The following is a 22,401-nucleotide window of genomic DNA, read 5'->3' as shown; positions in this document are numbered from 1 at the left end:
CAAGAATATCGGCGTGGGTTGCCATATCGTTCTCCAGGGGATCTTCCCACCCAAGGATGGAACTCATGTCTCCTAAAGTGGCAGGCGATACTTTACCACTGAACCACCAGAGTAGCCCATATGCAGCTAGGCACTTACAGACTAATTCTGTAAAATTTTCAGTAGAAGCATGTACTTGATAATGTGTAGGACTCCAAACCAAATTATTATAACTATTCCCTTTTTGTTGCTGGGATTTCAAAGTTTCCTCAAAACTAGTGATAGTGACAATTAACAGAAGACGTGAAACTTAAGAGAATCCTGACAGCTGTGTTAAAGGATGTTATCAAAGAGGCACTAGCTTTTATTTGGAGCCTAGTTAGCAGAGTTAGCTGACATATTTAGACAGTGAATTTGTCTCTCTGCTGGCTGGCTGTTATGTTGATTTGGCCTTCAGAGAATTTCCTGAAAAGGAAAGCAGCATGTAGTATCTGAACAGAGCTATTATTTGGTACCGTTTAGTGTAGAAGGACCAGAAGCGGTGGCAGGACTGTGTCCTCTAGGACCCTCCCAGCTACTCTGTTCTAACGCAACAGCAGAGGCATTGGTAACTTGAGGGCGACGGAAGTTGAATTTAGCTGCAGTCTGTAGGACTTTCTGGCCAAACTCTTCCCTACTCAATCCCCATTCCTCTTCACCTTCTTTCTCCCCTTTTTCTCTTCTTCCCCCTCCATGTCTCACCCCTGCACCTGCAGACAGAAAGTCATTTAATCAACAAACCTGCCTATCTTGAGATTTCTTTATAAAAATGGACACATCCAGCTTTGTGCAGCTTTCCAAAATGGGCCTCCAGACCCCTGGTTCCAATGAATTAGGCCAATGATATTTAGCTCCCTAGCCCTCCCCACCCCACCATGTGACAAAATGAGCCATTAGCATCACATTCTCATGGATCTGGTCCATGCCCTGAAAGTCTCATGGATGATGTAGTTTGGTACTGAAGAAGGAAGCCATAACTACAACACAGGGTTTCGGACATGACCTTTGTGAATAGAATTCCACATAAGCTGGGAGAGAAGAGTGACAGCTTCTCAAAAGGAAGCAGCTTGTCCTAATAACAACTTTAGTGGAAAGTGTGATTTGCAATGTGGTCTAATGGATGATTCAGCCCTTCGGGGCTGCCTCTCTGAGCCCTTTACGACTGGCACGCCCCTCCCCACAACTCCCACTTTGCTCTAAGCCTTTAACCAGTGACTGATGAGTGTGATGTATAAACATTCCAGTTTCTTGACTCTTGATGGGGACAACTTGGAACTGGGCTCCATGCTGTGCCCAGAGCTCCCTGGGGGACTGAGCCAGGCTGCCCGCTGTGAAACAAGACTTGGCACTGCTCCCTGGCTTGGCTCCTTTCTCTCCCAGATCCCATTTTCCCACTCCCCTACCAGTTTTTCCTGAGAACACTGTCTCCTTTATCATTTTCACATGACTTTTTGTCTTGGAGTCTGCATCCATAGAGCCTGACCTCAGACAAAGAACACTATCAAATTATTGAAAAGCCATGTGGATTTGTTGCTTCTAAAAAGAAAAAGAAGAAGGTGATCTGCTGCATATTTTAAACTTAAAAAAATCATGCAAACCTCTGTTTTTCAGGAAGAGAATTTGAAGGAGAAGAAGAATATCTGGAGATCCTCGGCATCACCAGGGAGCAGTCAGGCAAATACGAGTGCAAAGCTGCCAATGAGGTCTCCTCAGCGGATGTCAAACAAGTCAAGGTCACTGTGAACTGTGAGTATGGCAGGAGCTGGCAGAGGCCATGTGCCCAGGGCCCGCCTCCACATCCCGAGAGCTCTACAGATCCTGTTAGCAAGAGAACATTGCATTCCAAGCAGATGCTCCTCTGGTCAGGGATGCACATTTGTACATTGGACATATCCAAGGGCAGGACTTGGCCTTTGAATTTGATAAATCAACTGTACCAATTCTAAATATAACCCATAATGCATTCAACAATACACTCTGTCTTTGACTCAGACTATAGAATTAAGAAAACATGATCAGACAGCACTAGCAGTTCAGGCAATTACTCTTCTGGTCTTTGGGAAGACCAAGGTCATACCACTTTGGAAAAAACAACAATTCGTATCTGTTTTAGCTGGAATTTCCATCTTAAGGGATTGTTTGTCAGAAGAGAATAATTCAAGATCATATTTTATCCTCGGCCATTGAGCTAATTGGCCTTGGGAACAAACTTAAGCCACCGTGGTCAGATACCATGTGTCCCTGACGGCGACTAGGGATACCTGATAGGTTAATATTGGTTATGTATTTGTCCCCAAGTTGGGCAGATTAGAAAGGAAGATTTCAGTAAGATGCATAGGTAAGTGGGCATACTTTGAACTCCTCAGATGAAAGGATCCTTAGATGTAGTTCAAAAGAGAAGAGGGGGAGGCAGGGGCAGATCCACATGATGTGTGTCACCCAGCAAAGGAATAAAGAGAATTCGTTTACCCTGTTCAGCGAGGAATGACTTTCCATGTCATTCAAGTTCCACATCACATAACTGTGGCTAGTGACAGGGACAAAAGTGTGTCCTGACAGTTCTTCTCTCCTGTGTGTTTAACACATACACACACACAAGTACATACTCCACACAGACACATATGCACAGATGACATATATACACACATGCCCAAAGGCGCACAGATACACATGCGTAGACATCTTAACCCATATTTGAAAATATGCTTTGGACAGTGATAAGGTACTTTCCACCATCTTAAGCCTTCCATGCAATTGACCTAGGTGCTGCTGGCTCTGTATGAAGTGCTAGCCAGGAAGGTACCAGTGACTCTATTTCAGGGTTTGAAACACTAAAGCCCAAGGAGGTGTAATTGCCTTTCCAAAGTGACACAGAAAGCAAGGGTGAGAAAAGGGATTCAGACTCCAGTCTGTGATTCTAAAGCCCATGCCTTTCCTTAGGAGAAAGAGGAACAGGTGTTTTCAACACTTAGTATGTACTAAGGGATTTATATTTGAGTTTTAATCCTCACAGCAAACTCATAGGATAATCATCCTTAGTCTGATTTTAAAAATTTGGAAACAGAGGCATAGAGAACCAAGGAAACTTGCCTTAGGTGACCTGGTCTATTCTGGGCTGCGCTCTTTCCCATGGCCTTGCTCCAGCCTGGCAGCCTTCTGAAACAGAAAGTGAAATCCCCTTCACACCAGACTTCGACGGATCTACAGATACAGTGCTGCTGTATCATCTATGACACTCATTTCCAAGAAGCAAGGGGCTGCGTTTGAAAAGGTCCAGAGTGTTTTTATCCTGTCACTGTCTGTGATCATTTTTTAAGTAATAGAGATTTGAAATGCCAGTATTACTATTCTTTTCCAGTCCTGGGTGTGTTTCAAAGACACATTAATGATCTCAATGTTATAAAATGCTTTAGGACCTTTTTTTCACATGAAAGGCAATTTCTCTGGTGTTGATATAAGTTTATAATTAGGTTAGCTAGCCTCTTTTATGTACACACAGCCATGCCGTCCTCTTCCACCTCTTCTCTGACTTTCGGAGTTAAGATTTTATTTTCTCTTAATTGACCTTCATCTTAATTAGATTTCTGAAAGTCCAATCATGGAGTACATTGAAAATATTTATGCTTCCATTGTGTGAAACATCAAAGCGGTCGGCGTTGCAGATGGTTCCCTAGATCAAAGCCAGCCGCCTGGGTCCTATTATTATTAGTGCAATTAGTCTGACACTGCTCCTTCTTGACTGTCCCTGAAGTGTAACTTAGAACAGAAGAAAATACTGATAATTTTCAAGAAAAGCCTTTTATAAAAATGTGAGCTTTTCCAGATGATGAGTGAACCACAGAAGAATATGTACAGAGCCTCAAGATGCTAAAAAGACATGTCATAAGAAATTACACAGGAAACTAAAATGAGCTTAGTCAGCCAGTCTGTCCTAAACAGCAGCACCTAACACATGCTTTATAAAAATTTCTCAGTAAATGTTTACTGAATGAATAGGTGACCCACACGCTCACAGGTAAATTCTGCTCTCTTAACATTTCTCCAGACTTTGCAAATTGATATTGGTCACAAATCAAGAAGCATATTCTAAGTCAATGTCCTTTGGAAACACCTTGTTACCAGCACTTCATTAAGCTGTGTTTATATTATATTAGAACAACTAGGCACTGCACCTGTTGTCCGTTCAAACAATTCACCCTACTTAAGTGCAGTTGTATTAAGAAGATGAAGTCTCCAAGATGAAATTACAGTTTGAGGTCTGGTTAGCAAAAGTCATCGAAACTGACAAATTTCCAGCATCACCTTCATCACCTCACATAAGCCTGCCTACCCAGGTGGCTAGGCGGTAAAAGAATCCACCTACCAATGCAGGAGATGCAGGTTCGATCCTTGGGTGGGGAAGATATCCTGGAGGAGGAAACTGCAACCCACTCCAGCATTCTTGCCTAGAGAATCCCAAGGACAGAGGAGCCTGGTGGGTACAGTCCATGGGGTCGCAAAGAGCTGGCCACGACTGAGCAGGAGTAGTTGTTGTACTGTGAAAATGGCCTATTCTTTAAGCTGATTCCTCTTCCTTTTCAAGGCACAAGGTTTGCAATTAGGTCAGGGGAGCAGAATGACTAAGAGAATTAATGGCTGAATAGATCATCATAATGAAACTGATTCAGTGTACCACTTTTAAAAGAAAATCCCAGTGCTGGTAATTTTTTCCTACTTGCATCTCATTGATTCATTTACTTAGTTGCCAACAGATATTTGTTGAAGGGCACTGAAAGCTAAAGCAGTAAACAAGAGAGTCAAAACAGTTCCTCTGTTTAGTTCACAAGCTGGATCTTACAAGCTCTCCTTTTTATTCCTCTTGGATAATTCAGGGCTTCCCTGGTGGCTCAGAGGTTAAAGCATCTGCCTCCAATGCGGGAGACCCGGGTTCCATCCCTGGGCCAGGAAGATTCCCTGGAGAAGGAAATGGTAACCCACTCCAGTATTCTTGCCTGGAGAATCCCATGGACGGAGAAGCCTGGTAGGCTCCAGTCCACGGGGTCGCAAAGAGTCGGACACGACTGAGCGGCTTCACTGGATAATCCTTTTCCACAGCTGGTCTACAGCACTGTGCACAGCCATTTGCATTAGACATGCAAAATCTATTTTCTAAGTGGTAGGAGGTCCCAGAATTTACAGAAGCTAAATTATTGACCTGAAATCTCTTCAACTAAATAAACTTAGTAAAATTTCATTCAGTAGGCAGGACTTCTATTTTCTCATATCTTAGAATTTAGCTACCAATTTCATCCAGATACCAACCCTAGGGACCACTGTCCTTCCATTTACTGGTTCTAGGTGTAATTCCTCAATTTCAGTTCTCACGGAGAGTTAAAAGTAGCTACTCATGGATCTGTCTTATCCTAGTGCCCAGTATCCCAGGGATAATGTCTAGTGCATAGTAAGTGTTCAGCAAGTGCTGCTGCTGCTGCTGCTGCTGAGTCACTTCAGTCATATCTGACTCTGTGCAACCCCATAGACTGCCACCCACCAGGCTTCCCCGTCCCTGGGATTCTCCAGGCAAGAACAATGGAGTGGGCTGCCAGAGGACTGAATTTTATTTGGACTCTTCTTATACTGGATGCTTTTCCTATTCTTGGAGAACTTTTTCTCAAAATCTGCCCCCAGCTGTCAGGCCTGCTGCCGAACCCATTGAGCAGCTAATATTCCTGCCTTCAGCTTTTCCATGGTTACCTCTCCAACTACAATCACACTGTCACTCTGTTACTTTTATTTTCTTCTTTTCTCCCTTTGAACTCAGCTCTACCTCCACTCTGGTGTCCAGAGCTAACCAACCCAACAAGGTGCTGTGGGACATGGGACCTTGGCGTTTCTAAAGCTCACCCTTACTTTCCATAGCCATGTATTAAAGGAAGTGAGGTTACCTACCATATTTTCCACAGCTGTGACTGGGGGCATCCTTTGTCTCCAGATAATGTATCTGTATTTTAACTGAACTCTTCAATACTTTGATTCATCACCTAATGATAAAAGTTGAGGAAAATAACTGCTCAGTATGGAACGAGACTGGCTACCTTCTCTAACACTTCATGGCTACACCTCTCTATTCTCCATGACAACCTGAAGTTTACTCTTGTGTTGGGGATGATGTCAGTAAAGACACATCCTAATGTCCGTGAATCTACGGGATTGTCAGACGAACTATTCAGTAAGAATCCAGAGTACTGGAACTTTGCAATGTGAGCAATAACCATCATTTCCTGCGTACCCCCAGAGTACCAAGACTCTATTGGAGATTGTGTATGATTCACTGTAATCACCTCACCAACAGTGGCCAACCAAGGAAAGAGTGTATGGGACCTGGCCTGCCTCCACAAAAGGAGTATTGACCTACTTTATCACTGACAGTTTTTGGTATGTTTGGTTTAGCATTGCTGGTACAATATGGATCTTAAAAAAAAAAAAAAAAAAGACAACTTTTAGTTAGTTTTATTGTTTTTATTTTTTATTTTTTTAATTTTATTTTATTTAACTTTACAATATTGTATTGGTTTTGCCATATATCAAAATGAATCTGCCACAGGCTTTATTGTTTTTAAATTCTCTGAAAACAATGACTTTCTTATTGCCGATGTTCTCTGCCCCCTGCCACCCAGCTGGCCCACCATCACACATTAACCTGGGGGATAATCAAATCATCCCATGCAGAGGACAAAAACAGAGCTCAGAAAATGTAAGCATTGTCTGCCACAAGACCAAAGAACCTGTGAGTGGTAGAGACAGGACTCTGCCCAGGTCTAATTCTAAAGCCCTCTTTCCTTCCAAGATATCATGTGAGAAATAGTAAAAATAATAATAATAATAAATGTAATCACTTCAGATGATAAATGTGCTCTGATATATGAGACTTCGTTTGGTCTTTTCATCAAGCCTGTGAGACAGGTAGGAAGGTCTTATTATCTATATTCAAAGGTGAGGGACTCTAAGAAGTTAATGTGTCACCCTCAAGAGGTGACAACCTAAGTGGCAGAGGCAGCAATTGAGCCCACAAATCCTGATTTCTAATGTGGGTTTATATCCACCGTGCCAGTGTATGTTCTGCCACTTTGGGTGCCTTATAATAGCTGAATATGTAACATTTACCTTTTAAGCTACCAGCATGCTCTCTAAAATGGTGTTCTTCCATATTAGGAGTCAATTTCTCTCCAAAAGAACTCATTCAAATGGAAATACAGAGAAGTTCAGAGCATGAGCTTCAGAACATGAGTTCAAATATGGACTCCATCAAATGCTGGCTGTGCAAATTTGCAGAATTAACTAACCCTCTGCAGACCTGCCTTCTCATTCATAATATAGGGTTAATAATCCTTACTTCTAGGGCTACTATTTGGATGAAAAGAATGAATAAAGCCTAGGAGAGTGCTGACACATGGTAAATGTCTATAAATTGAATCTTTTATTAAGAATTTTGCTCCTTTATACTATTATTCCAAACATGGGAAAATTAAATGGATGATATTCTGTTTGCTAGGCCACTATCATTGTTATCATGTTCATTCTAATTGAAAGAGTCTTGTTGATGGTGATATAAGAAGAAAACCCTTATTAATATTTTCAGAACCCCAAATTTTAAAGTAATAACCAGAAGAGTCCTCTGACAATTGTAAGCTATTGCAAAGTCAGGTAAAGAATAACAATGGACCTCTGTGCAGCATTTTTATTAAGCCACATTTTAATTATAACTGTATTTTGAACAAGGACATCTATTATTTTAACCATACTAGACATGCCATGATATGATTTGTAATAACTTTCTTAGCCTCACCTATACAAAGTTCATTACAAATGAATTTTGAAATGTTCATTCCAATAAGCTGTGGAACAGAACAGACCTGCGCCATTGTGTCATTTGAGAAATACTAGAAGTAATGAACTATTCATACATTTATCATTCTCTGTGACTACACCTTGGTATGAGAAACTTCCTAGATGTTCAAGGAGAAGAACAAGTGTTTGGCCTTTATAACTGACCAGTTCATCCTGTCCCAAGATCAATGCATTTAAAAATATTCAACCCTAGTTCAACACCACCCTCACCATGCTGGCATCTCTGGGGAGCTAATAAATAGCTTGTGTGTGTGTGTGTGTGTGTGTGTGTGTGCTAAGTCACTTCAGTTGTGTCTGATTCTATGTGATCCTATGGACTGTAACTTGCCGGGGTCCTCTGTCCATGGGATTCTCCAGGTGAGAATACTGGAGTGGGTTGTCATTCCCTTCTCCAGGGAATTTTCCCGACCCAGGGATTGAACCTGTGTTTCATGTCTCCAGCATTGACTGGCAGGTTATTTACCACTAGCCCACCTGGGAAGCCCAATAAATAGCTTACTACTTAGCTATTCAGGTTCTGAGAAATGAGTAAAAGAGACATACAGGAGGCCCAATTGCCCCTATTGTGAGAAATCAACATGGTTAGAGATAGTAACTTGGTGTGCCCCATCTACCTCCCCAGACATGGCAGCTCTGGACCAGGACAGGCCTGCCCACATGAGAGCAGGAAGGAGAGAGCCTACGTAAGACATCAGTCTAGAGAAGCAGAGAACCTCTGATCCCCACCAGAAGTTTGGTCCCAGAAGAAGGAAAGAAGAGAGATGAAGCAAACAAACCAAGTTTGTTCTTCCCTAATTTTTCTGGTAGAAAAATCACCCCCTGGGTTCCAGAGCAAGGAGGTTTACTAAGTAAGCTCCCACCCACCACATGGAAGGAAACATCCAGAGTGAGGAAAAACGCTTCTGTAAAACTGTACAGCTAGGACTTGTATGACTGGTCCCATGCTGGAGGGGCTGGAAGACCTCCACCATGGACTATTAATATGTTGAGGCGCTCCAACTATGAGCTCCAGGGTGGAGGCGATGGAAAACATGGAGTCTGGCCCAGGTTGGGGCTGGTCATCACACTGTTAACCATGTGGCTCCAGAAACTCACAAACACTGGTGAAAACTCATTTTACAAATTAAGAAGTTAAACAAACCTATAGACTCACAAACAAGATCAGCCCTCTGCTCAACATTCTACAGATTGTAGGGTTATTAGCAATGTAAGAACCTAACCTAATACGGCGAGGCGGTGAAGATAGGAAACTAACATTATTCATTGGCGGCATCACGTGGATACTCAGGTTGGAAACTTGGGTGTTATCTTTGATACTCCTCCCTCACTGTTCACATTTAATCTTGTCCGTTCTGCAGCCCATATCTCTCCATCTCAAATCGGTCCTGTTCATTCCTTTCCATCCCCTTTATCACAAACCTAGTGCAGGCTGTTTCTGGGTTCCTTCAGCAATCTCCAAATGATCCTCCCTGCCTCTGGTTCCAGCATGTTATAGATGACGATATTGCAACAGTGGGACTCTAGACAAAGTAATGAGCTCTCTTAATTATGAAGGACAGAGACTAAATTTGAGCTCAGGTCTGTCAAACTTTAAATCCAAGCTCTTAATTTTTACTCAATGCCCCACCTCTGTACAAATACCTCCCTCATACCACTACCTCTAATCATTACATTAACCTCTGAACTCATGTGCTCTAACAATTGACATAACCAATTATGGAATGAAAGAATTTTAAAAGGAACCTTCGTGATCATTTTAAACTAATTTCTTATTTGAAAATATGAGAAAGAGAAAGCTCAAAGGGGTACAGACATTTGACCAGGCCACAGCTCTGGTTAAGAGTCAAAATCAGACCTCCAGTTTCTGTTTCTGGTTGCTAATCCTGACCCCTCAACCCATATATTAGATAAATGAGTTACAATTTTGAAATTAGCAATTTAAGGATTAATGGTATGAAAATACACTTGGGTCCTCATGCTACCCATTTGTGATGAATGGGCTGTTTGGGTTAGAATTGGCCGTTTTTTTTTTCCAAGTTGAAGGGATACTCTATAGATCTCTAATGTGTTGTTCCTTCATTTTATAAATAATAAAACTAAGGCTCAGAAAGATACAGTGTGTGATGGGAAGTCCTCACAACCAAACAGAGACTAAATTCCAGCAAGCCTAGGTTCTAGTCCAGGGTTCTTTCCACTCTCCATGTTGCCTTTCTGTGTCTCTACAGAAATGAGGAGATCAATCTAAAACAGAACAACAAACCCTCCCTCTCTGGCACGTGTTTACACATGGGCTGGCCATGCTCTCCAGGTGTGCTCTAACTCTTCCTCTCTCTGACAGTAATTTAAAGATGCCCAAGCTCACGTGAAAATGAAATGGGGGAGAAAATTGCAGACTAACCTGATGCTTTTGTACATCTTTTTAAACTAAAAGAATCCAGATCTTCTAGAGGCAGAAAACTTGGAAAATAGTTTTTGATTATGAAGATAAAACCCTGAAAAAAAGTGACTTGAACCAGGTGCTAAAGAGCAGAGATGAATTCAATGATTTTTTAATACTAAAGTTCACTTCACTAATTTACCTAAATAAGGTTTTTCATCTGTAAAATATAAACAGGTGGTTTGGGTCTATTTTATCCATGTACACACAGCCAAGTTGCCATTTTCTGGCAAATGACCTTTGGACAGAAGTTTTTTTCTCCTTGAAAAGTCCATAAATTGCACAAACACAGCATCCTCAAGCCTAGAGCTTAAGTTTACCCTTGTGGCTGAGTCCTGTGATCCTGTAAACCCTTGTTCCACTTTCCATGGGATTGCTTGAGAGAATCATGGAAAATTAGAATGTATTTCTGAGTTCATTTCAAGGCTGTCAGTTTTGTAGGCCCAGTACTAAGCAGAAAAAATCAAGTGTGCAACAGCCAAAGAGAGAAGATGGAACCCCAGGAAGATATTCATGTACCACAATAGACTTCAAACTGCACTCTCACTCATAAAAGCAAAACTGACCTGGAGAATGGAAATAATGGAACACAGAGGAGGAAAAACAGTATAGTAATTATTTTTCATCAGTTTGTTTTCCTGAATTCTTGCAACGGTATCAGGCTAAGCCTGAGATAAAAGGACTGTAGTGCTCTGTGGTTTTGGTTAGATTTCTTACTACCATCTCTGAAGGTAACAATAATAATAATGATGCTGATGAAGGTGAAAAAGAAAAAAGCTCAGATTACACATTTCAAATCCCAAGTCCTTTAGTATCACCACTTAATGTACAAAAAGAAAAAAAACTATGTAAATATGATAACCTGTGATTGGAATAATGGATGATCTATTGGAAGAGAAAAAGAAATCCTAGATTTCAGTTCCATAAAACCCTTTTCGGTGCCACATTTAAATAAACCAAGTCTACAGTTTCATTGATCTCTGATTTTCATTTAGTTTTCTAGTGATCAATCCCATTTAGCTGATCACATCATTCACATAAATGGAGCTTTAAGACTGTTTTTGTCCTGCTCCTCTGCAGTCACACTATTCTTTCTAATTCCTCCTGGCATGGAAATTCTGGAGCACCATCCAAAGCTCATGTAAACTAAACTGTGTGTCTGTCCTTCCTATAGATCCTCCCACTATCACGGAATCCAAGAGCAACGAAGCCACCACCGGCCGAAAAGCTTCCCTCAAATGCGAGGCCTCAGCAGTGCCTGCACCTGACTTTGAGTGGTACCGAGATGACACCAGGTTTGTTCCCAATCTGCTGTGCCCTCCTGGGTCTCACTCCTCAGCGAGGGAAACCAGAAGCCCTGATGAAACACCCACCCCAGCCATAATTACTAGGCCTTTCCAATTAGACTATTCCTTTTCCAAGGCTTTTTACCTGGTGCTTTGGGACTGTAGCTCTTGGACTCCAGCCCCAAAGCACACAGGTTACGTGCACAGAGTGGGCAGTTTCCACCTGCAAGTCTTTCTTGCCTGGAACAGAAACCAAAGCCCAGTGAAACTCATCCATTCCCGAGCTGTCTCCATCAGTAGACTTTATTCTGATACTTTGGGACTGCGCCATTAAAATGAGGAATTGAGCAGGATCAACAGGCTCTAACTACTTCCTTTCGCTCCCTTTACTTCAATTTAAAAGATGAAAAATAAATGACTACGCCAAATCTTCATAGTTGTTTCTCTTTACTCTTCTGTCTTTGAACCCTTAGGATAAACAGTGCCAATGGCCTTGAGATTAAGAGCACGGAGGGCCAGTCTTCCCTGACAGTGACCAATGTCACTGAGGAGCACTATGGCAACTACACATGCGTGGCTGCCAACAACCTGGGGATGACCAACGCCAGCCTCGTCCTTTTCAGTAAGTATGCCAAAGAGGGAGCCCACTTAGGAGAACCAAGTCGAAGTTTCTCCCGTGGAAAATTTGAACATCATTCCCTTACTATTAAATATAAACTTATGCAAAAATCAGAGTATCACCACTGAAACAAAACCACAAGTTCTCAATCCCTATCATAAGACAAAATTTACAAATGGAATACCTGCCCTCTCTAGTCCCTGACTTACTTGTGATAACTGCCTTGTTTCTTTGTCTGATTTTTTTAGTTTTTCTTTCCTGGTTGGTTAAACTGTAAGAATATTCATTGAACAAAAATCTCTCTGGTGATGGTCTCTTTAAGGAGCCTAGATGATGTAAGATCCTGGAAAGTGGATAGCTCTTTAAAAATGGCAGGCATGGGATGATTGAAGAAGCAGTATTCAGGGAGGATGGATAAGGTGCTGGGAGAAGGGAGAAGCTGGAAAAAGAAGTGTATTTTTAACAACACAAGAGGTAGAGTGGAATGAATGATTAAAACATAATATAAAATCTAAAGGAGGATAAATGGTTGCAGAAAGGTTTCAGTGTGACAGCAAGAAACATTATTTGTCTGATAGATTTTTTGGAAGAGAAATAGGATGATGAGAGACAGAAGCAAAGTTTCTTCTGAAGACCAAAGAAGATCCTCAAGGCAGACTAAGGAAGGACAAGTTGTTTTAAGTTACTGGAAACAGTAATTTCATAGGAAAGCCCACCTTCTAGCTGTTCCCTTGAACAGCATGTTATAGTTAGATACCTGCCCCCTGACTTGTTGGCCTGGCAACTATGAGCATATGAGTGTAGAATCATATGCCTCCTGAAAAATAGAAGTATGATCCATGAGATCAGGGAAAATGAGGACAATTAGGATAGGAAAATGTTTATCAGAATAAGTAAAACAAACCAAAGAGTTAGCACATGCTGGACCAGAGAGTTCATTTGGCCAGAGAAAGTCCAACAAATTTATTATTATTATTATGAAATAACAAGCTACTAGAAGCTTTGCTGTTGTTGTTTCCTTCATGGGCTAAATTGGAAAATTTAGAAACACTAGTGCCAGGAGAAATGTCTTCATCTTGCTTTATTCAGTTTAGATAAGCCTTCAAGGAAAAGATTTTTAAGAGAAGAATCAATTTAAGAGTTCCCTTGAAACAGTATTAAAGTCATTTTAAAACTGCTCAAGATCCAACTCCACTTACTAACAAACAAACAAACAAAACACCACCACAAACTCTTCTGAATTTGACCTTCAGTTTCTCATCCATAACTCCCATTGACTTCAGTTGGTACGTTTGATGGGATACAGCTGTGCTACAAATATTGCGTCAATATGAAGTTTAAAATTCATATCCCTGTTTACTTGTCTCCAAAGACCAAACATCAGTGTTTTTGACTTAAGCTGGAGGAGACATTGATATCTCAAAACATTTGAGAAGACATTTATTAAGAAATGTACTTACCTGTTTCATTCCTGACATTAGGGATTCCATAAATAGAGGGGAAAGCAGCCTCAACTCTGAAACTTGAGATTCTGACAAATCTAAGGGGAGCTGATTAAGTAGAACAACATACAGTTAACAAGAGGTTTTTAGGGGGATTGGAAAAGAGAAAATGGTATAATTGGATTAGTTAGAGAAAGTGAGCAACTATAAATTGGCATAAAAGTATCTTCTTTTCCCACGCAGAAGGACTGTACTAATGACATATTTCAAATAATAAATACAATGATACCTATAGACTGAGAAAGAAGAAGGGCAAGAAGGATAGAAAGATGGTGTAGGCTCCATGGTAGCCTATTTTACACAGGTATGAAAGAAAGAAAAAGAGGAAGAAGAGGAAAAGAATCATTTGAAGAGGAGAAAAAGAGCACAGGCTAGGTCAAAGATAATAGAGATACCACTGGTGGTAATGAAAGGTCATCTCAAGCTCTAAAATACTATGGTTCTGTTCACAAAAGTCCACGTAAAGGACTCCACCCAGTAAGATAAAGAAATATCAAGAATCTTACAGAATTTCTTGTTAACTAAGAATCAAGAAATCGGGCAAGTGTATCATGGTCATATTGTCCTTGATGGTTTTGCAGAAGTCACCCTCATTATACATCTGAGAAGTGCACAGGGCTGAGATTAATGTGCCACTTTCAGGGGACCCTCTGCAGGGCCGCCCACACAGGCACCTGCTATGCACACAGACACCTGTCTCAGCATTCGGCCTGGAATTGATTTCCCATTTGATGGGAATGTCAGGAGGTGTAATCCTTACGGAAGAACAGATGCAAAAGGTCACTGAGCTTTGAGGTGAAAAGAAGCTATTAAAATTGCCAAACATTAGTGAATTTACAGTCCTGATTTTTTGACCCAAGGCCCAAGTGTGAATATTTTAAGGGGAAAGCTCTGCTTCTTGTAGGAGGAATAGCAAGTCCCCCATGCCCACCCTGCCACCCCAGTTTGGCTTTGGGAGATATGTTGTTAAAGCCTTCATAGCTGGATATTTTAGGAACATGACTCTATTGTAGCCAGTTCTACACAGGCAAAAGAAATGTGGGGGTGGAGGAAGAGAGCACACAAGGAAAAGAAGACAAGGAAAAAAGAAAGTACATGTATGAACATATTGCCCATTACTTAGATTCAAAGTAGACAGGTTTATTGGGAAGAAGGAAGACACTGCTGTTAGCAGTACTTTCCCATAGCACAAGGTCAGGAGGAGAGAGATGCTTGGGAGGGTGGCTACGGCCAGCCCCATGTGACAGACAGCATTATGTGGGCAGCAGGGTGCTCTGCTGACCCAGCCAGTCCAGAGCAGACGAGGCAGCTGGTGAGCTGCGGCCAGCCAGAGGCAGCAGCAGGTAAATCTCGAGCCAGAACCCCTGAAGAGTTCACAATTATCCACCTTCACAGGTGCATCAGCATATTTTCCATGTCTACCACAGTGACGTGTGCTGACTGGGTACACAGTGTCAGTTTGCGGTCACTGATATATCCACCACACACAGACATACACTTCTCCACACTCTATTCAAATACTGACCTCCAAAGGGGTCAAAATAATTGAACGAGAGGGCAAGAATACATTGTATTCATAGTAATTTTTTCTAAGCCAGTGGAATCATTCCTTTCTCATTTGTCTTGTCCTCCATTCATTCTAGTCTTCTTGTTTATTAAGGATCCATAATACCTTAGTCTATTTAGCCAAGTAATGCCTTTGATAGCTTTGTCTTCATCCTGGGCAAAGTGTTACATTGTATCGCTTTTCTGAACACATTAATCCAGGAGTACAACATGGATGGAAAAGGATTCAGCTCCTTAGCTTTTGTCAGATGTAGGAATATGCATTGTATGGGTCAAGACTGGGTCTGATGGTGCCAAGAGATATTCTATTGTCAGCATATGTAAAATAACAGATCCCATGTATCCAAACTTGTGACTGCAAGATACCCACAAAGGGAAACTATCTTGTTTCAGTGCTTACATGGAGTTATTTTTAAAGAAATAACTAGGAAGGAAGAATAAGGGAGATGATTCTATCCACAATATAATGACTTCTTATCTAGCGAGTACGTAGGACATACTGTGCACGTGCCAAACACCTAACATGTGTGATCTCGCTTAATCACCAGGAAAGATGATTTACTTTACCAGGCACTCACATTCCTCCATTCTACAAAGAGGTCAAATAATTAGTGTTACTAAATAAGACTTCTGGGATTTAAACTCAGGTAACCTCCTTGCTTTTGAACTGTGGTGTTGGAGAAGACTCTCGAGAGTCCCTTGGACTGCAAGGAGATCCAACCAGTCCATCTTAAAGGAGATCAGTGCTGAGTGTTCATTGGAAAGACTGATGTTGAAGCTGAAACTCCAATACTTTGGCCACCTCACGTGAAGAGTTGACTCATTAGAAAAGACCCTGATGCTGGGAGGGATTGGGGGCAGGAGGAGAAGGGGACGACAGAGGATGAGATGGCTGGATGGCATCACTGACTCGATGGACATGAGTTTGAACTCCGAGAGTTGGTGATGGACAGGGAGGCCTGGCCTGCTGCGATTCATGGGGTCGCAAAGAGTCGGACACTACTGAGCGACTGAACTGAACTGAACTGAACCTCCTTCCAGAGTCCAGGCTCCAAACTAACACATTATCTAGATGTGTATACGTAGATGCTCAGAGGGCTCAAACAAAACCTTGTGCACACCAGACCTCACAGAGACTGAACCAGACCTGCCTTTGAGTGTTTGAGTGTCTCCTGAGGAGGTATGGGTCAGCAGTGGCCTGCCACAGGGCCAGGGGCTCTGGTGCATCAGACCTGGGTGTGGCATAAGCCCTCTTGGAGGAGATTGCCATTAACCCCACCATAGAGCCACCAGAATTTTCACAGGAATGGGGAGACAGACTCTTGGAGGGCACAAACAAAACCTTTGCATTCCAGGACCCAGGAGAAAGGAGCAGTGACCCCACAAGAGACTGACCCAGACTTGCCCAGGAGTGTCCAGGAGTCTCTGGTGGAGGCATGGGTCAGTGATGGCCTGCTGCAGGGTCAGGGGCACTGAGTGAGGCAGTGCATCCATGGGACCTTTTGAAGGAGGTCACCATTATCTTCATTACCTCCACCATAGTTTGGTCTCAGGTCAACAACGGGAAGGGGATACAGCCCTGCCCTGAGTATAGCCCTACACATCACAAGACCCAGTTTCCCCCACAGTCAGTCTCTCCCATCAGGAAGCTACCATAAGCCTCTTATCCTTATCCCACAGAAGGCAGACAGAATGAAAACCACAACCACAGAAAACTAATCAAGCTGATCACATGGACCACAGCCTTGTCTAACTCAATGAAACTATGAGCCATGCTGTGTAGGGCCACCCAAGATGGATGGGTCATGGTGGAGAGCTCTGACAAAATGTGGTCCTCTGGAGATGAGAATGGCAAACCACTTCAGTATTCTTGCCTTGAAACCCCATGAACAGAATGAAAAGGCAAAAAGATAAGACACTGACAGATGAACTCCCCAGATCGGTAGGTGCCCAATATGCTACTGGAGAAGAGTGGAGAAACAACTCCAGAAAAAATGAAGAGACAAAGCCAAAGTGAAAGCAGTGCCCAACTGGGGATGTGACTGGTGATGGAAGTAAAGTCCAATGCTGTAAAGAACAATATTGCACAGGAACCTGGAATGTTAGGTCCATGAATCAAGGTAAATTGGAAGTGGTCAAACAGAAAATAACAAGAGTCAGTGAACTAAAATGGACTGGAATGGGCAAATTTAACTCAGATGACTATTATATCTATTACGGCGGGCATGAATCCTTTAGAAGAAATGGAGGCGCCCTCATAGTCAACAAAAGAGTCTGAAATGCAGCACTTGGGTGCAATCTCAAAAATAAAAGAATGATATCTGTTCATTTTCAAGTATCAAAGTAATCAAAATCTATGCCCCAACCAGTAAAGCTGAAGAAGCTGAAGTTGAACAGTTCTATGAATACCTACAAAGCCTTATGCTGCTGCTGCTGCTGCTGCTGCTAAGTCACTTCAGTCGTGTCCAACTCTGTGCAACTCCATAGACGGCAGCCCATCAGGCTCCACCATCCCTGGGATTCTCCAGGCAAGAACACTGGAGTGGGTTGCCATTTCCTTCTCCAATGCATGAAAGTGAAAAGTGAGAGTGAAGTCTCTCAGTTGTGTCTGACTCTTAGTGACCTCATGGACTGCAGCCTACCAGGCTCCTCCGTCCATGGGATTTTCCAGGCAAGAGTACTGGAGTCGGGTGCCATTGCCTTCTCCAACAAGGCCTTCTAGAACTAACACACAAAAAAGATGTCCTTTTCATTATATGGGACTGGAATGCAAAAGAAGGAAGTCAAGAGATACCTGGAGTATCAGGCAAATTTAGCCTTGGAGTACAAAATGAAGTAGGGCAAAGGCTAAAAGAGTTTTGTGAAGAGAATGCACTGGTCATAGCAAACAACCTCTTCCAACAACACAAGAGATGACTCTACACATGGATATCACCAGATGGTCAACACCAAAATCAGATTGATTATATTCTTTGCACCCAAAGATGGAGAAGTTCTATACAGTCAGCAAAAACAAGTACAGGAGCTGACTGTGGCTCAGATCATGAACTCCTTATTGCCAATTCAGACTGAAATTGAAGAAAATAGGGAACACCTCTAGACCATTCAGGTATGACCTAAATCAAATCCCTCACGATTATACAGTGTAGGTGACAAATAGGTTCAAGGGATTAAATCTGATAGAGTGCCTGAAGAACTATGGATGGAGGTTTGTGACATTGTACAGGGGGCAGTGATCGAGACCATCTCCAAGAAAAAGAAAGACAAAATGGTTGTTTGAGGAGGCCTTACAAATAGCTGAGGAAAGAAGAGAAGCTAAAGGCAAAGGAGAAAAGGAAAGATACAAGCATCTGAATGCAGAGTTCCAAAGAAGAGCACAGAGAGATAAGAAAGCCTTCCTCAGTGATCAATGCAAAGAAACAGAAGAAAACAATAGAATGGGAAAGACTCGAGATCTCTTTAAGAATATTAGAGATACCAAGGAAATATTTCATGCAAAGATGGCACAATAAAGGACAGAAATGGTAGGGACCTAACAGAAGCAGAAGATATGAAGAAGAGGTGGCAAGAATACACAGAAGAACTATACAAAAAAGATCTTCATGACCCAGATAACTACAATGGTGTGTATCACTCACCTAGAACCAGGCATCCTGGAATGTGAAGTCAAGTGAGCCTTAGGAAGGAAGCATCACTATGAACAAAGCTAGTGGAGGTGATGGAATTCTAGTTGAGCTCTTTCAAATCCTAAAAGATGATGTTGTGAAAGTGCTACACTCAATATGCCAGCAAATTTGGAAAACTCAGCTGTGGCCACAGGACTGGAAAAGTTCAGTTTCCATTCCAATCCCAAAGAAAGGCCATGCCAAAGAATGTTCCGACTACTGCACAATTGCACTCATCTAACACACTAGCAAACTAATGCTCAAAATTCTCCAAGCCTGGCTTCAACAGTACATGAACCAAGAACTTCCAGATGTTCAAGTTGGATTTAGAAAAGGCAGAGGAACCAGAGATTAAATTGCCAACATCCATTGGATCATCTAGAAAGCAAGAGAATTCCAGAAAAACATTTACATCTGCTTTATTGACTATGCCAAAGCCTATGACTGTGTGGTTCACAACAAACTATGGAAAATTCTTAAAGAGATGGTAATACCAGACCACCTAACCTGCCTCCTAAGAAATCTGTATCCAGGTCAAGAAGCAACAGTTAGAACTGGACATGGAACAACAGACTGGTTCCAATTCAGGAAAAGAGTAAGTCAAGGCTGTATATTGTCACCCTGTTTATTTAATTTATATTCAGAGCACATCATGCAAAATGCTGAGCTGGATGAAGCACAAGCTGGAATCAAGATTGCTGGGAGAAATGTCAATAACCTCAGATACACAGATGACACCACCCTAATGGCAGAAAGCAAAGAGGAACTGAAGACCCTGTTGTTGAAAGTTGGCTTAAAATTCAACATTCAGAAAATTAAGATCATGGCATCCAGTACCATCACTTCATGGCAAATAGACGGAGAAACAATGGAAACAGTGGCAGACTTTATGTTTTGGGGCTCCAAAATCACTGCAGATGGTGACTGCAGCCATGAAATTAAAAGATGCTTGCTCCTTAGAAGAAAAGCTATGACCAACCTAGACAGCATATTAAAAAGGAGAGACATTACTTTGCCGACAAAGGTCTGTCTAGTCAAAGCTATGGTTTTTCCCAGTAGTCATGTATAGATGTGAGAGTTGGACTGTAAAGAAACCTAAGCGATGAAGAACTGATGATTTTGAACTGCAGTGTTGGAGAAGACTCTTGAGAGTCCTTTGGACTGCAAGGAAATAAAACCAGTCAATCCTAAAGGAAAGCAGTCCTGAATATTCATTAGAAGAACTGATGCTGAAGCTGAAACTCCAGTACTTTGGCCACCTGATGCGAAGAACTGACTCATTAGAAAAGACCCTGATGCTGTGCAAAACTGAAGGCAGGAGGAAATGGGGACGACAGAGGATGAGATGGTTGGATGGCATCACTGACTCGAGGGACATGAGTTTGAGCAAGCTCCAGGAGCTGGTGATGGACAAGGAAGCCTAGCGTGCTGCAGTCCATGGGGTCGCAAAGAGTCAGACAAGACTGAGGGACTGAACTGAACTGATGTAGGGAAAGTATTGGGAGATGTATCTTTTGTAGTTCAGAGATAAAATGGCATCTAATTTCTTCCTCCCTTTTTCACTAATGATGTCTTTTCACTGACTAGACACTGTTTTTTTTCTTCTCACCCAGGGGCAATGTTTCCAACACCTCCCACTCCTATTTTCATTAACTCTCAGCAGCCTGGGTTTGCTACACTAGTGAGACTGTTGGCTTGTTTTTGGTACCTTGAGATTTTGAGCAGAGAGTCCAGCCTTATACTCAGCCTTTGACCCTTAGGAAGGGAGTATTCAACAGATTAAAGAAAGACTATTCTACTGATCAATTACCTTCTATTTTAGAGAAATACATGGATTAGTAAGATATTTTGAGACTGAGTATAAAAGAATAAAAATACAAAGAAATCTACACTGAGCCAGTACCACATCAATGTATGGAAGTTTTAAAATTCTCTTTTTAATTAAAAAAAATCTTTAACCTATGCTTGATTAAATTTCAAGTACCACCTAAGCAACCCATCCCTGGAGGGAACGCTTTAAATGAGAGCCTCCCTGCTTCTTTTGAAGCCATTTTACTATCTCTGGGGCCCAGCGTTTAAGTATACACCACTTGATGATATTAGTTAAGACTTGGCAAAGCCTCTCAACCAGCTACTCTTGGATGAAATGAAAGTGAAATGATGTTGGAAGAATAAGGCTTAAAAAGCTGGGATGGGGAAGGATCTAAGGAAAGATAAGTCGGTAGGGAATTAAGAGAATGAGAATAACTAATGGGCCATGATGGGGCTAAGATGATGATAACAGGGTGGAGCTGAGACGATAATGACAAGCTGGGAAACTTGAAGAGGTGAAGAGGAGGGTGGATGAGATGGTTTAGCAGTATAAATGGTCTTGTTGAAATGAGAGCAGAGTGCATTTATCCAGCTGTGAACAGTGTGATGAGAAAATATTAAGCTGAATCCTTTAAACAGGATGAATAATAATTGTAATAATAAAAATAAGATAGGATGTATAGAATATAATATGGAACAGTAGTCTCCGACTGCTCTATAAATGCTGAAAGCAGTTTAGCTATTTATTTTCAAAGCTGGAAACTTTAATACCAAGTAACTGGTGGAGATTTAAAGCATTTTTCTCCTCCACACTTGAGGAACTAAGACACAATTGTTCACTGTGCTGTTATTGACCTGTTCTATCTTAATGCACTTACAGAACTTTGGCATTCAACCAAAACTTTCATCCAAGTTAGAGGAAAGCTCATTCTGCAAGGAGACTTGGTTTTCTTAGTGTCCATATGTACCGAGTGCCCAAATTTCAGCCAAAAATCTGGTCAGAATTTCTGAGCTTATGATATAAGATGGCAAGCAGAACAGATGTGCATATGTAAATATGCTTTCCTTTTTATGGTTTAGACTGTTGTTAATTTTCATTTATCCCTGGTCTTTATCTAACCAAGCTGCTAGGAGGAATGTAGAAAAGCATTATAAGCATTATGATTGTACTTACATCATAGGGTTTGGGGGTACCAAGTAAAGCATCTTATCCTTAATGCAACATTCTCTCTCTCTGAAAGAGCCTCAGAGAAGAGTTTAATTAAACCTGGGTTTTAATGAGTCAGATAGAGGATACCTTAAAGCCTGAGCTCTTTCAGCATGTTCAGTTTATGGTTAGTAGCTTTGGGATGGAACTCTGAGAAACTCATAAGCTGAGACCCTTGTGTTTAAAAGAAAAGCATGTCTTACTACTCACCAGTAGGTGTCATCAAGCACATTTGACTTCAAACTTCAGATGAGATTGTGTTATCATAAGTGGGTGGGATTAAGGAAAAGACTAAAAATCAAATTGTATCATGGCAAGAAGCTTATATCCTGACATAACTCTTGTCCTGGTATCAGTAATGTGGAAGGAAAAATTTGAAGGAAAATTTGAATTAGTGTTTAC

General features: G+C 41.6%; 1 protein-coding gene across 1 annotated transcript in view; it reads left to right on the top strand.

Moving 5' to 3' along the window:
• The window catches only part of LSAMP (limbic system-associated membrane protein), a 713,821-nt gene that overhangs the window by 663,478 nt on the left and 27,942 nt on the right, over positions 1 to 22,401 (top strand). The window contains exons 4-6 of the mRNA XM_010845361.1: positions 1,630 to 1,764; positions 11,517 to 11,637; positions 12,102 to 12,250. Coding sequence (XP_010843663.1) covers positions 1,630 to 1,764; positions 11,517 to 11,637; positions 12,102 to 12,250 — 405 coding nt within the window. The remainder of the gene's footprint in view (positions 1 to 1,629; positions 1,765 to 11,516; positions 11,638 to 12,101; positions 12,251 to 22,401) is intronic.

Source organism: Bison bison, unplaced genomic scaffold (genome assembly GCF_000754665.1).
Source record: "Bison bison bison isolate TAMUID 2011002044 unplaced genomic scaffold, Bison_UMD1.0 scf7180017864215, whole genome shotgun sequence".
Lineage (NCBI taxonomy): Eukaryota > Metazoa > Chordata > Mammalia > Artiodactyla > Bovidae > Bison > Bison bison.
This window is presented reverse-complemented; position numbering and strand designations above follow the sequence as displayed.